Raw genomic sequence first — 16,176 nt, 5'->3', positions numbered from 1 at the left:
ATTTTTAGACTAAAGTTAAATTTTAAGTAAGTTGTTTCTTTCATGTGTAAATACTCATAAAAACTACATGAATTCATGTAAGTAAAATTGTAATTTTCCTCCTTTGTCATGATACCTTTTTCTCAGACATATAAATATTTGTATTTTTCTTTTTCTAGACAAGCTGGTGAGCAGCCTCAGCCTGCCTCTTTTGTTCCACCAGAGATGCTCATGTCACCAGGTTACGCAGGACAATTTTTTCAGCCAGCATCCAACTCAGATTATTATTCACAATCTCCTTACATTGACAGTTTTGATGAAGAGCCTCCTTTGCTAGAAGATAAGTTAAGGAAGTGTTGTTGATGTGTGTACAGCTAGAAGAATAATAGCAATAATTAGCACTTAATGTGTGCTGTCAGCCTTCAGTGTACAGTGTTTTATGTGTGATTGTTTCACATATAACAAGAGTTTGCTGAACCAAAACCCTTAAACCATTGGAAGTTTGTTGCATGTTTGCATAGGGGAAATTGGGTGCAGATATGGGCTATTCTGTGATGTTGCTGCACTTATTAAATGCTCTTTCACTGTTTCTTAAATTCGAACTCCTTGGCCAAGAATAGAAAAAAATGAAGACATCTTTTGGCAGAGTAGTTACATCAGAGTGACCACCCTTCCCACCCAGGTAATGAAGCACTTCATCACAGCATATTTTATTTTATGCTATGTTTTCCTGGGGGCAAATTGGATAGTTCCTCAAATTAATATTTTTGTTGTCATTGTTGACATGGAGACAAGCCAGTTTTTTTTCTTTCCTGACTCATACAAGCCCTTTCATATCAGCTTGGCATGGGTAGGTGAGGAAGAATATAAATCCAGTAAATAACGCTGCTGGTGGGAAGGAAATCCACAGATTCTTAGAACTGAAGGTACTTAGGGGATTTCGGAGTTGTTCCATCCATTGATTTTTTTTTTCCATATGTAGCCAGTCTGTATGTGCTGTTTTTGCTCTTAAACAATGTTAATACAATGCTGGAAACATAGGTGTTAAGACGCTAAAAGCCAAGTGGATTTAAATTGGAGAACCAAGCAGAAATAGTCACTGGTTAACTACTCCAAGTCCTTTGCATGTAGTCAAGTGAAAAGGAATAGATTAAAATTTCCAGTATTTTACATCACAAGATGTAAAGGTGTTTGCCTCACATGAACACAATCAGCCACATTCTTCTTTCTTTTCCTTAAAAATATAAAAAAGTGAAAGATTTAAACTGTTCAGAACAGAACAGAGATTTATATAATCGATCTATTGGCTCTTTAGAAGCCAGTTGTTTCTGGATCAGTTGTCTTTAACCAGTTCATTCAGTTTTGCCTCTACAGGTAATAAACACCTAGAAGTTACAAGTTATTCTCAGGAAACATTTTCCTTGACTTTGCCAATATCTCTGCCTAATTGTCTTCAGAATTTGGAAAACATAGAAACATAAGAATAAAAACATAAAAATTACTTCAATTCTTGTCTCAAAGACATGACTATCATTAACAATTTGATGTATTTTCTTCTAGTCTTTATTCTATTTTCCTATAAATGCCTGGGTATATGTATTATGTATGAATATACATGCATACTTTAAAGTAAAATACTATTTTTCAATGAATATATATGCATCTGAGTACTTAAGTATTATATTCTTTTTATTTACTTTATGTCACAAGTATTTTTTTCTTTTTGAGATGGAATCTCACTCTGTTGCCCAGGCTGGAGTGCAGTGGCCCAATCTCAGCTCTCTGCAACCTCTGCCTCCTGGGTTCAAGCGATCCTCCTCCCTCAGCCTCCTGAGTAGTTGAGACTACAGGTGCACACCACCGTGCATGGCTAGTTTTTGTGTTTTTAGTAGAGACAGGGCTTTGCCATGTTGTCAAGGCTAGTCTCGAACTCCTGACTTCGGGTGATCCACCCGCCTTGGCCTCCCAAAATGCTGAGATTATGGGCATGAGCCACTGTGCCCAGCCTGTCACGAGCACTTCTATACAAGTATTCTTTAAAGTCATTATTATTTGAAAATAATTTATAATGGTTTCATAGGGTTCTATCATATAACGTAACTGTAATTTAAATACACCTTAAAGGTTATTCCTTATAGCAAGTAACGCTTTGTTGACCATCATAGGAAACCATCTTTGACCTTTATAGAGTCTGTCCTTAGGATGTACCCATAACAGTGGGATTGCTGGATTAAAGGTACTGACACTGTCAACTGGTCTCAAAAATGGTGTTCTACTCCACTTCCAGAGTAGAATATGACATGTCTTTGTCAATTTCATAGGAAAAAAGGAAAAAGGAATACCTTGTACCTCTGGGTTACTAAAAAAAATTTTGACATTTCTCATATGTGTATTGACTTTTTATTTTTCATGGGTTTTTTTGTTCAGATTTCTATAGAATCTAAAGAGTTTTCTTTCCTCGTTTATTTTTTAGGGATTTTATATAGTAACCATATTAATTATTGTCTAGAATATGTATTTTAAACTTTTTTTTCCCTAGCTTGTGTTTGCCGCCTAATTTGTTTATGGGTCTTTGGGACATATTAAAAATGTGATATTAATTTTTTAAACCCAGCATATGTTTCCTAGTAACATTTCTTTCCAGTTGTTCTTTGTTTAGAATCTGTTTCTCCAGCTCTAGGTACTGCCTCTATCTCCTTATAGATGCTCACATTTTAAAATTATCCTTTTGTATTTTTTGTTTTATACTGAAATTTTTTATTCAATAGTTTTTTAAGCTTAATATGTGAAGTAAGGATTTAACTTTTTTTCCTGTGCTGCTTAACTAATTTTTTTCCTGCAGCATTTATTGAAAATAATCTTTTCTGCTATCTGAAATGTCTCTATTGTTGCATTAATTTACCACTTTCTATACATCCTCCTCTAACACGTCTTTCAATTTGAACAGAAAATATGTAATAGATTTTTATTTCCATTTTATACAGCTCAGAGTTAATTTCCCCAAAATATATAGTGTATTAGAACAGCAGTCCCCAACCTTTTTGGCCCCAGGGAACAGTTTTGTGGAAGACAATTTTTCCACAGACAGGTTGGGGAGATGATTTTGGGATGAAACTCTTCCACTTCAGACCATCAGGCATTAGTTAGATTCTCATAACAAGCGTGCAGCCTAGATCCTTTGCATGCACAGTTCACAATAGGGTTCACGCTCCTATGAGAAACTAATGCAGCTCATCTGGCAGGAGGCGGAGCTAAGGTGGTAATACTTGTTAGCCCACTGCCCACTGCTCACCTCCACCTGCTGTGCGGCCCGGTTCCTAACAGGCCATGGGCAGGTAGGTATGGGTCCACGGCCCGGGGATTGGGGACCCCTGTATTAGAAGATAGAGTACCTAATATAATTTTGTGTTTTGAATCTATGAAATATCTGGATTTTGGATCCAATGTGTTCTTCAAGCTGAGTGACTTGTGAAAGCCTCAAGTCTCTTTTGTCTAAAGATATGAAAAAGGCCAGGGTATGTCTTTTTCAGATATAAAAAAAATACAATTTCTAGGATAACGCATTAAATAACATTTACTAGTTTTTATTGACCATCCAACAGAATGGCCTATAAAATTATGAAGCTATAATACTATGCACAAAAACATGTTGTTTCAAAAGTGTCCTACTTTATTTCTTAAATATTTTGTTGTCTAAAATATTTGTTTGGTTTTATGTAAGAATGATACATTTTGCTCTTTGTTAATGTAAAATAAATATGTTAACAAATGCATTTTCAATAATAATAATAAATTCAAGTCTGTCAGATACGAAAAATTACTGATAGTTGGTATTTTGTATTTATAGCATAGCTTGACCCTTCTATATGAAAGGCCAATGCCACAATTTGCGTAGAAAATAGAGATCTTAATTCACTTTTATAGCATATGTATCATATACTTTACTACCACTAGATGACAGCAAAACAATAAATTTTGCATTCAAATTTCACAGCAGTTTTATCTTCTTTTATTTTGTACAATGAGATGTTATATTAGAGTATCTACAATTAGTAAATAGTTATAATCACTCACATACCTTATAATAAATAAAAACTACAATATTATAGAGATATATTTCAGTAGAAAGCACATAAAATCTTTTTTATTACGAAAATATTTGTATGGGCTTATGTTCATTTACTGTCTCATGGCTTGATGTTAAAATATGTGCAGGAGTTAGTTATGCCATTAAATAAATTGTTGACGTCAGTATGATGTTGTGTAAAGAATTTTTCATCTGAATTTCTTCCAAAATAATTATGTTTTCTGAGGAAAAGGTATTTGGAATTAAATACCACTTTATTGTGGTAAATACCGAAAATGTATTTTTAGCATACATGCCAAAATTAAAAAATAAAGTTTGAGCGCATAAACTTCAGGTGAAATTAATTTAAAATTAATTAATTTAAAATATATAGCATGTCTCAATTTTTATTTTTTATTTTTTATTTTTTGACTTAAATTTTTTTTATTTTATTATTATTATACTTTAAGTTTTAGGGTACATGTGCACAATGTGCAGGTTAGTTACATATGTATACATGTGTCATGCTGGTGTGCTGCACCCATTAACTCGTCATTTAGCATTAGGTATATCTCCTAATGCTATCCATCCCCCCTTCCCCCAACCCCACAACAGTCCCCAGAGTGTGATGTTCCCCTTCCTGTGTCCATGTGTTCTCATTGTTCAATTCCCACCTATAAGTGAGAACAGGCGGTGTTTGGTTTTTTGTCCTTGCGACAGTTTACTGAGAATGATGATTTCCAATTTCATCCATGTCCCTACAAAGGACAGGAACTCATCATTTTTTATGGCTGCATAGTATTCCATGGTGTATATGTGCCACATTTTCTTAATCCAGTCTATCATTGTTGGACATTTCGGTTGGTTCCAAGTCTTTGCTATTGTGAATAGTGCCGCAATAAACATACGTGTGCATGTGTCTTTATAGCAGCATGATTTATAGTCCTTTGGGTATATACCCAGTAATGGGATGGCTGGGTCAAATGGTATTTCTAGTTCTAGATCCTTGAGGAATCGCCACACTGACTTCCACAAGGGTTGAACTAGTTTACAGTCCCACCAACAGTGTCAAAGTGTTCCTATTTCTCCACATTCCCTCCAGCACCTGTTGTTTCCTGACTTTTTAATGATCACCATTCTAACTGGTGTGAGATGGTATCTCATTGTGGTTTTGATTTGCATTTCTCTGATGACCAGTGATGGTGAGCATTTTTTCATGTGTTTTTTGGCTGCATAAATGTCTTCTTTTGAGAAGTGTCTGTTCATGTCCTTCGCCTACTTTTTGATGGGGTTGTTTTTTTTTTCTTGTAAATTTGTTTGAGTTCATTGTAGATTCTGGATATTAGCCCTTTGTCAGATGAGTAGGTTGCGAAAATTTTCTCCCATTTTGTAGGTTGCCTGTTCACTCTGATGGTAGTTTCTCTTGCTGTGCAGAAGCTCTTGTGTTTAATTAGATCCCATTTGTCAATTTTGGCTTTTGTTGCCATTGCTTTTGGTGTTTTAGACTTGAAGTCCTTGCCCATGCCTATGTCCTGAATGGTAATGCCTAGGTTTTCTTCTAGGGTTTTTATGGTTTTAGGTCTAACGTTTAAGTCTTTAATCCATCTTGAATTAATTTTTGCATAAGATGTAACGAAGGAATCAAGTTTCACCTTTCTACATATGGCTAGCCAGTTTTCCCAGCACCATTTATTAAATAGGGAATCCTTTCCCCATTTCTTGTTTTTGTCAGGTTTGTCAAAGATCAGATAGTTGTAGATATGCAGCGTTATTTCTGAGGGCTTTGTTCTGTTCCATTGATCTATATCTCTGTTTTGGTACCAGTACCATGCTGTTTTGGTTACTGTAGCCTTGTAGTATATTTTGAAGTCAGGTAGCGTGATGCCTCCAGCTTTGTTCTTTTGGCTTAGGATTGACTTGGCGATGTGGGCTCTTTTTTGGTTCCATATGAACTTTAAAGTAGTTTTTTCCAATTCTGTGAAGAAAGTCATTGGTAGCTTGATGGGGATGGCATTGAATCTGTAAATTACCTTGGGCAGTATGGCCATTTTCATGATATTGATTCTTCCTACCCATGAGCATGGAATGTTCTTCCATTTGTTTGTATCCTCTTTTATTTCCTTGAGCAGTGGTTTGTAGTTCTCCTTGAAGAGGTCCTTCACGTCCCTTGTAAGTTGGATTCCTAAGTATTTTATTCTCTTTGAAGCAATTGTGAATGGGAGTTCACTCATGATTTGGCTCTCTGTTTGTCTGTTATTGGTGTATAAGAATGCTTGTGATTTTTGTACATTGATTTTGTATCCTGAGACTTTGCTGAAGTTGCTTATCAGCTTAAGGGATTTTGGGCTGAGGCATGTCTCAATTTTTAAAGTCTTCTTCTCTTTTAAAAATTACGTTAGACATTCTAACCTCCTTTTAAGCTTGGTGAACTGCTCATATTCTTCAAAGCATATGTTCATTAATAAATATACAATTGCACTGTGGAAATAAAGGATGAAACAAGGAAGCAGAAATGTAAATTATTTGCTATTAATTTACATTCAATTTTTTTTCAAGCTTAAAATAACAGATGTCATTCTGGGCATGAAATGAATAAAACTTTATTTTTTGGTTTACACCAGTGTCTAGGTGACCCTCTGAAAATTTCTGAGTTGTTAGAACAAGGGTCCTCTGTGTCATAGGGATTATTAAAAGTCCATGTTGTAGTCTGTGTACAGAAAGTCAACTTTTCAAGGTATTTAGATGGTATGTGCCTCTGTAAAATAAGTTGAGCTATACCCCTGTATCTGACCAAAGAGCATTACTAAAGCTTGGAAGGGTGGTTGAGTGGCACATATAAATACATTTAGGAAGACAGTCCTTCACATGGAAAAATTGGGCTGATTTTTTAAAAAAATACAACCATTATGAGATTAGATGAACATTGACCTGACCACAAATCTATGGTTAAACTTGTGCTTTCTTGAGTCAGATTGTGCAGCGTTGAAACCTAGGTTTTCTATTACGCACTGTGTCTTCAGACAAATTAATCTGTCAAAGCCTTATATATCTGATGCATAAAATAGGGATAAAATAATAGTAATTGATTGATTGTGTATTTATAAGACCTATGTATGTAAATCTTGTGGAGTCCATAGCAAACACTCAGTAAATTTTAGCTTTCATTCTTCCCAGCCTCCACCTCACCCTTACTGACATTCTGAAATTATAGAAGGAGGATAACCAATTTGATTGCTGGTCCCTAAATAGTCAAGTCATACTCTTCTCTTTGAATATTCTCTTTCTCTATCCTAGGTACATCTTAGTTTGTGTGGTGAGAAAAGAAACTGATGTGGTATCAATATTTATTCCTATGTTCAGGGGATGTCAAATGGCTAAGTATTTGCTTTATAGTAATAAGAGAAGCAGATTCTAGCAGAAGGGCCTGTGAGGCAGCAGTCAGAAGTATTTTAAAAATGGGAATTGGAGAAAAAAATCAGAAATTTCTAAATGGGTTTGGACTCATGAACACTGAACCTCATTGATTTTGGATATTTTATTTGAATACTACCATGTATAAAGAGAAAGGTTAACTCATCTCAAGAATTTAATCTTTGAATACATAGACTCAACTTCACAGTACATTGACCTTACAAAAATATGCATGCACATCATGATCACTTTTACTTGCAGAAAGAGCCCTTTTCCCCTCTGTGTAGTTTCAAGCATTTAGCATAAAATTGCTCTTCTCATTAGGCATAGTTGAAGTAAAACCCCAGACTTGGACTAAGTCTCATTAGTTCATTATAGTACTGCTAATTGAAAAATTATGCCATGGCCAATATGACAGGATTTCAGAAGTGTCAGCAATTGAAAATACAGGAAAAGGGCCAGGTGTGGTGGCTCAGGTCTGTAATCCCAGCACTTTGGGAAGCCGAGGCAGGAGGGTCCCTGGAGCCCAGGAGTTCGAGTCCAGCCTGGGCAACATAGTGAGACCTCGTCACTATAGAAAAAAAAAGATTAACCAGGTGTGGTGGTGCATGCCTATAGTCTCAGCTACTCAAGAGGCTGAGCCAGGAGGATTGCTTGAACCCGGGAGGCGGAGGAGCTGAGATCATGCCACTGCACTCCAGCCTGGGTGACAGAGGGAAACTCTGTCTCGAAAAAGAAATGAAATAGAAACAGAAAGTACAGGAAAAGGAAATATCTAGATGGACAATAGGATGAAAGTTTTGATCTGTTAGCTACAATTTTATTTTTTACTGTATATTGCCAACTTCCCAATTTTCAATTAGATTTAAAGCTTCTATTTGCTGCATAAATCAGGGAATGTTTTCCTTGATGAAAATATTCTCTAATATATTTCTTTTAAGTCATTCTTTGGAAACCAAATTATTTTTTAGTTTTTTTAAGATTATTATATGTTACATAGAACTTGAGTTTCTGTGTAATACAGAACATAGAACTTTAGAAGGTGTGATAGAACAATCAGATTAAAATGCTAAGTAAATTAATCAGATATGTTAACCTTTAAAGAGTGTAACTTATTTTTATTTTTCTGTATTTATGTTATCATATTATCTATCTTTTTTCCTTTTTACAGAACTTGGAATCCATTTTGATCACATATGGCAAAAAACTTTGACAGTGTTAAACCCAATGAAGCCAGCAGATGGCAGCATTATGAATGAAACGGACCTCACTGGACCCATTCTTTTTTGCGTAGCCCTTGGAGCCACCTTGCTTCTGGTAATGTGTCACAGGAAGCACCAGATTTTAATGCTTGTCCTTTCCAGTGCTGGTTTTGAAGCAATCTGTATAAATATGAGAGAAACTGTGTCACCTTACATAGTGAATTTTTTAAGTGAGAGAGAATAATTTAACCATAGTGACAAAAATATGCTACCACTATGCATTGCAACAGCTAAAAAGTATAAATTTAAATAGAATTTCAAAAATCAAGAAGCAGATCAAAGCAGGAGATCATTTATGTCTTTTTTGTTATTAAGAAAAGACTGTAAATCTGGAATAATGGAAGGAAAACATAGATTTGGGAGATATAAGGCCTACATTTTATTTTTTGTTTTTTTTGTGAGGGTTCTATTGTGACACCGAAGAAGTCACTTCTCTTTGGTCACCATTTTCTTTGCTGTGATATATCTCCAGACTATTTCTAACATCTTATGAGGTACGAGACAGATCTCCTTGTTTTGGGTTAGGCTACTATGAAAAATTAATTTGCAATGACAACCTATGTTTTGTTTACTCAACCTACATATTTCCTCTAAAATGTTAGTTTTCCACCTTTTATGAAGACATTTGTTTCCTGGCTTCACCATATGTCTTATGTATGCTTTCATTCTTTATATCTGGAAGTAATGATATTAAGGGTCACTAAAAAAGTAAAGAAAAATGTACTTCCACCTAAGTAAAGTTTAAAAGACATTCTAGCTCATAGTTTAGGAAAATGTTTCATTAAGAAAAAAAGGCAGAAGAAAAAAATGAGAAAATGTCTCTGACTTTATACCAAGGAGGAGGTGGCAATACATTAAAAACAGAGAATGATAAAGATGGTCAAGCCAGTCTGAAAAGAGTAGTTTCGTTGAGACACAAAGAGATAAACTAGGCAGAGAAAATAATATGAGAAATTAAACATTATAGGAAAAGCTCTTACAATAACTATTTAGCCCTCTTCCCCATTTTCCTGCTCTTCATGTTCCATAATAATAATTTCTTCCAATGGATATACAATTTTCAAAAGTAGTTGTAAAATGCATTTGCAACTAAATAAAATTCTGCTTTTCAATTATTATATATAATCAATCAAAATACTGATAGCAATCCAGTTTCTGTAGGCAATATGGCCAATAGTAATGTCATATTCATCCAATACAATAGTATTTAGCGATAACATCTTATTTCTTGGTACTACAGCAAATGCAAATACTCTATAAATCAAACACTATATCAACTAGAGTTTTAATTTAGTCTCTAACCTCCCTTCTTCTGTCTTTGTCACAGTAATTTGATAATCTTAGATTAACTGCTAAGTAAGGCCATGTCAATTAATCAAATAGTCAGAAACAATCAATTTAATATATTAACTCATCTTTCTTTACAAGTCATTTGTAATAAAACAGCTGTTTATTCTGTAGCAGAATATTACTGTTACCATCCCTTAAAGAACAGCATCAATTCCATTATGATCTCTCCTGGATGCATAATGTTAGTTGGAGTTATTTACATAATCCTTCTTATATTTTAAATACAAAGCAATAGAGGCAAAAAATTCTTAACTGGAAGCAAGAAAATTGGATCTACCCTAATTTTGCCACTTGCTGTAATCTTTAACCTTTGGCTTCATATTTCTAGGCTTTCATTTCATTTTCTTCAAGGCAAATGGAGTTTATTTGAGTGGGTCTTCAGGCTCTATTTATTTCTAAAATTGTGGAGAATATGTGAAAATACGTATTTTCTGAATGTCTTTATGCAAATATTATCACTTGAAATTTTACCATTAGATGTGATAACTTTCAAATTGTTTCTGATATAAAGCAAAAAGGGGTCCCCAAAAACTCCAATTGAATATTACTTGAAGTATGATTTAACTCAGAATTCATTTGATTATAGGTTAATTCTTTCCTGGAGATGTAGAATTAAAATGTAAGAGTGATTTTACTGGCTGATACAGGAATTTTACTAGAGAAAGCAAAACTAAATCCAGAATCAATATCCAAATCTGTTTATTATCTCAGAGGCATAAGAGTCATAGTCACATACTCTTCCTTCTTTAAGATTTATGTTGACATAAGACACAATTCTTTCAGTGGGCTTTCTTCAGGCGAAAGGAGACAAACCAAAGAAAACAGCTTCAAGCACTTAGCACAAATTTAGTTTTACTTACTCTTTTCCCCAAAATTATTTTCATTTCCAACACTAAGAAGACAAATGGTTTAAAACTTTTGCTCCATATAACTTTTCTGGTAGGGCCAAGAGTGTGGTCTGAAAAAGCAATATGCATGGTCAATATAAAAGTGCAATCAGAAGAACACTAAGTATTTTAAATCAAGATGTGGGGCCGGGCACGGTGGCTCACGCCTGTAATGCCAGCACTTTGGGAGGCCGAGGTGGGCGGATCACAAGGTCAGGAGATCGAGACCATCTTGGCTAATACAGTGAAACCCCGTCTGTACTAAAAAAAAAAAATACAAAAAATTAGCCAGGTGTGGTGGCGGGCACCTGTAGTCCCAGCTACTCGGGAGGCTGAGGCAGGAGAATGGCGTGAACCCAGGAAGCGGAGCTTGCAGTGAGCCGAGATAGTGCCACTGCCCTCAGGCCTGGGCGAAAGAGTGAGACTCCGTCTCAAAAAAAAAGAAAAAAAAAAAAAAAAAAAGATGTGGTAATGAGGATGGTATAGGGAGGATCCTTAAAAATTCTGAGGTTAAAAAAATAGAACATTTATTTTCTATTTCAGTTATAAGCCCTTGTTAGAATTTGAAACACTTTTTAAAAATGGCAGTGATTTAGGCTAAATGGAATTACAACTTAAACGGGACAAACTAACAAGAGAAAGACATGATGAGAGAAGTGCATAACTGACATGAAAAGACACAACTTTACTACCAAATTAGCTTCATCTACTCCCTATTTGCCCCACTCTATTTGTAGAACTGCCTTTTCAGGACAGGAAGGTCCAGTTAGATGTCCTTTGAGTATGAGAGAATTGTCCTATACCATTAGGACTAGCCCTGCCTCAGATTTATCCCATCCAAGTAAAATATTAAGTAGATGGTTTCTCTAATGCATGAGAATGATGTGAAATTGTCACCATTTTGCAAGTGTAGCAAACTCACCCAATAAAGCAGTGGATAGCTGATGTGTTTCTGTTAGCATGTCCATCATTAGCATTATTTCATTAAATAGTCACAAGCATACAGAAGGTATCGTAAGAATTTATCAGTGGCTAATACTGGAGACAATTCTGCCAGCAAAAGTCAGGAATATTTACGAAAGGACTTCTTGGTGATCAACTCTCCAACTGCAGAGAAAGAAGAATTCAGAATAAGTGAACAATTTTGAACATTAAAATAGCTATGACATTCTCCATTACCCTGATTAATTGTAAAATAAATCTCTCTAAAATACTTCATAGATAATAGCATGGAGAAGGAAAAGTGGCAGTTAAAAAGCTCTCTCTCTCCTGAATCAATTTATCAGATCCTTCATTGTTTTTGTCTAATTCCCATGAAAACCAGAGACAGCTTATTCAACTTTTATGTAGAAGTTATGATCAGCATAATGTAAATATAAAAAATTAATGAATTTTTTTAACTGTAGCTTTGGTATTCTCATATAGCAAACATTAAAATATCCTCTTCTGAAGTAAAAGTATGCTGTGATTTTCTCTGAATGAATTTATTGGGGCTTGTATTCACAAAACACTAGCTGTATGAGCAATGGCTGTTTTTATGAGTTTTCCTCAGAAGATTGGTGGTGTACTCCGAACACTACTAACTTCCTTTGACAGTACACATTTTATAATTCATTACCAGTTAGTTTATATAAATCACCTTTTCATAAGGTGTGGTTAATCAACCTGGCAATAGGTATCATGAAACATAAAAGGATTCTGTGGTCAACTAAATGCTGAATTAAGTAGGGTTAAATATGTGCCATTATTTTGGGACTTATTTAGGACTTGTAAGAGCTCCCGTTGATGTTCAGGACCTAAATTTTAGAGCTGAAATACCTAGGTTAAAAGCCAACCTCCATTGCTTAGCGTTATATTACCTTGGGCAAGTTACTTATTCTCTCTGCACCTCAGTGTCCTCATGTGTAAAGTTGGCGTAATAATGATACTGATTTCATAAGGTGGTTATGTGGGTTAACTAAATGTATGTAGCACACTTAGAATGGGATCTGACATGGTAAACCCTGTAGGTGTTTGCTAATTTTACTATATGCCTTGTAAATCTCCAAGACTAAAATTGGATTTTTTTATTCCTCTATTCAATCACATATGTATTTAATAAATATGGGAACAAAATATAGTCTTACTTATGCCTTGTACTCATAATGGACAATTTATAGAAAAAATATAAGTCTAGAAATATTCGATCTTTTTTGTAGCATGCTTATCCCATCCTAACTCTAGTCAGAAGTGTTTGTTTTCAGAATCTGAATTCAAACCATTGGCCATGTTTTTCCCAGAACTTCCAGTCTCCTGATGACAGTCCTACAAAGACATGGAACAGCACTGAATTGACTCTAAGATGCTCTCTGCTTCATGATAGTCAGATTTCCTCTTGGTGTCCATTGTGTGTTCAAACTGTTTTTTCTTCACGTCGTTTCAGGCAGGAAAAGTTCAGTTTGGTTATGTGTATGGCATGAGTGCCATTGGCTGCCTTGTGATTCATGCCTTGCTGGACCTGATGAGCTCTTCAGGGGTGTCGTACGGCTGTGTGGCCAGCGTGCTGGGTTACTGCCTGCTCCCCATGGTCATCCTGTCTGGCTGCGCCATGTTCTTTTCACTGCAGTAAGTGTCTGTGTGCTCTCAATGACCCCACATGCACAATCATAGCCAAGGTTTGCCATAGCCATGAAAAAGTTAAGTCCTTTCTGGTTGTTTTGGTAGCGGAACTGGGAAAACCATGGCTATTAAAAGCTACACATAGATTCGAAAAAGTAGGTTAGTTTTGGCCCAGGTGCTGTTCTTACTTCAATTACTTAAAAAATAAATTAATCCAAGTTATCTTTAAAACTGGCACTTTTTGGCCAGGCGTGGTGGCTCATGCCTATAATCCCAGCACTTTGGGAGGCCAAGGTGGGCGAATCACCTGAGGTCAGGAGTTTGAGACCAGCCTAACCAGCATGGAGAAACCCCGTCTCTACTAAAAATACAAAATTAGCCAGGCATGGTGGCGCAGGCCTGTAATCCCATCTACTTGGGAGGCTGAGGCAGGAGAATCGCTTGAACCCAGAGGCGGAGGTTGCAGTGAGCCGAGATCGCGCCATTGCACTCCAGCCTGGGCAGCAAGAGTGAAACTCCATCTCAAAAAAAAAAAAAAAAAAAAAAAAAAAAAGAGAGAAAAAAATGGCACTTTTTAAGTTGTCACATTTTTCAATGTGAACTATCGTCATGTGTAAAATAAGAACTACAGGAACTTCACCTGTTTGATTTTGGAAGAGTAAGTGCCTGGTGAACACTGATAAATTGCTTCAGCTTTCAGGCACTCTGCCTTCTGGGCTGAAAACAATTATTCTTTCTCAGCTGGGCTCTTTGCCGCGTTGAATTCCCAGGAACCCTGATGAGGATATTAATGTTGGAGAACTTTATAACATACAGGCTCAGTCAATATGTTTTTTTTCTTTTTTCTTCCTTAATTTAGGCAATTAGTATATGCAACTCAAGACCATTACTAAGAATACAGTACATTAAACAACTCCAGAAATTATCCCTAATAGGTATTACTTAAATCAATAAATGTAGTACTTATTTGGTGTTTTAAAAATATGTTTGGTTTATTAATGGTCTGAGGCATTAGAAGCTATACTGTAGAGCTTTTCACTTGTTTTGCTTTGATTCAATTATTAGAAGTAGATGTTTCTGTCATTTTCACAAATAATAAACACAATTCCCAACTTCAGAGTCAAACCAAGATCAAGTAAGGCAGTTTAGTTTGGTGGAGAAAAGAGTACTATGCTAGGAGAGATCTTGACCTATTGTCCACTTCACCATGCAATTTTTATCATCACTTTATGCTTTAAAACTGGGCAGTAGACATCTCCTGAGATTTCTCCCAGCTCTTATGTCTTATTTTTCTAAATAATGCATTCTATTTAGCACACAAGAAAGGAAATTCATTCTCGACCACCCTTCCTGCCTTACTATTCTCCAAGTGACTAGACTTAACTATCTTATTTGCTCACTTGCCTCCGCAGTTACTTTTTGAAGACACCAGTTGAACAAATCTATTTCAGCATTCTAAAAATATACAAAATGGAACTTCAAGGATGAGGTGGGAAGCCACACACATATGTGCTTTCCTGTCCCATGTGTTCCTTACTTGAGCTGTGTCAGGCTTTTTGTGATGTCCGACAAAAACCTGAGAAGTAGATCTGGAAGTAGTGGGAGCTAGGCACCCCACTGGAATGTAACTCTGTCTATCTTTCTGCTATGCTGTTGGCCAATTTTTGAGGAAAATAGGGAAAAGGAAATCTGTAGCTATAAGGAAGTGAAGGCTCTCAATGCTGTATTTAAGGGAATTTTAGGAATTAGGATTTGAATATCGACAGATGAGAACAGAGTGACTGCAGGTGACTTCTACTGTTTTTTTCTAATTCAGGTTTAACAGAAATATAAAATATTTAGCCTCTGTAATGAATTTGACTAAAAAATGCCTAACTGACCAAGGGCTTTTGTTCATATATTTCATCATTTTCATTTTACCACTCGGGAAGGTAGTTATAAATATTGTACCAAGGATATTTCAGAGGCAACTTTAACTCAATAATCTCTTTTCTACTGGCACAGGCAATCATTTCTTTGTCTTTGCTGCAGGGGCATCTTTGGAACCATGTCATCCCTGGTCATCATTGGCTGGTGTAGTCTCTCAGCTTCCAAGATCTTCATTGCAGCCTTGCACATGGAAGGACAGCAGCTTCTTGTTGCCTACCCTTGTGCCTTACTTTATGAACTTTTTGCCCTCCTAACAATTTTCTAAAGAATGTTTGAGATGGCATTTCAAGACTCTGTTTGCTGTCCAGATTATTTTGGAAATATATTAACATTTGAATTTGGTGATAATGATTTCTGTTTTATTGCTTTTGAGAGAGTAATAAGCAGAGAGACAAAGCAGCACTTAAGGGTGGTGCTCTAATAGCCTGTTGGTTTGAATGATGTTTTGCTTTTGAGTTTGGTGCATTAAAATATTTCAAAATACTTAAAATTAAAAGGGATACAGTTGCTGTACTGATCGACACTGCTTTTCTCAATAGATGTATTTCTGAGAAAAGTGAGTAAATAAACTCATATGTTTACTAAAAGGAAATCTCTAGTGAGCCTTTTGAGAAACTTTCATGACAGCTCAAGCTGTGTGCATGTGGCTAAAAACTGCACTGTTCTGCACCTTTGGAGAGTTCAGGGGTATGTT

The 16,176-nt window shown here is 35.7% G+C and overlaps 1 protein-coding gene across 1 annotated transcript in view; it reads left to right on the top strand.

Moving 5' to 3' along the window:
- YIPF7 (Yip1 domain family member 7) overlaps positions 1–15,747 on the top strand; it is a 29,661-nt gene extending 13,914 nt beyond the window's left edge. The window contains 4 exon segments of the mRNA XM_054484823.1: positions 159–334; positions 8,628–8,773; positions 13,378–13,559; positions 15,585–15,747. Of these exon segments, the coding sequence (XP_054340798.1) occupies positions 159–334; positions 8,628–8,773; positions 13,378–13,559; positions 15,585–15,747 (667 nt within the window).
- The last annotated feature ends 429 nt before the right edge of the window (positions 15,748–16,176 follow it).

This window comes from Pongo pygmaeus, chromosome 3 (assembly GCF_028885625.2).
Source record: "Pongo pygmaeus isolate AG05252 chromosome 3, NHGRI_mPonPyg2-v2.0_pri, whole genome shotgun sequence".
Taxonomy (NCBI): domain Eukaryota; kingdom Metazoa; phylum Chordata; class Mammalia; order Primates; family Hominidae; genus Pongo; species Pongo pygmaeus.
Note: the sequence above shows the minus strand (reverse complement) of the source record. Positions and strands in the feature narration are given on the sequence as shown.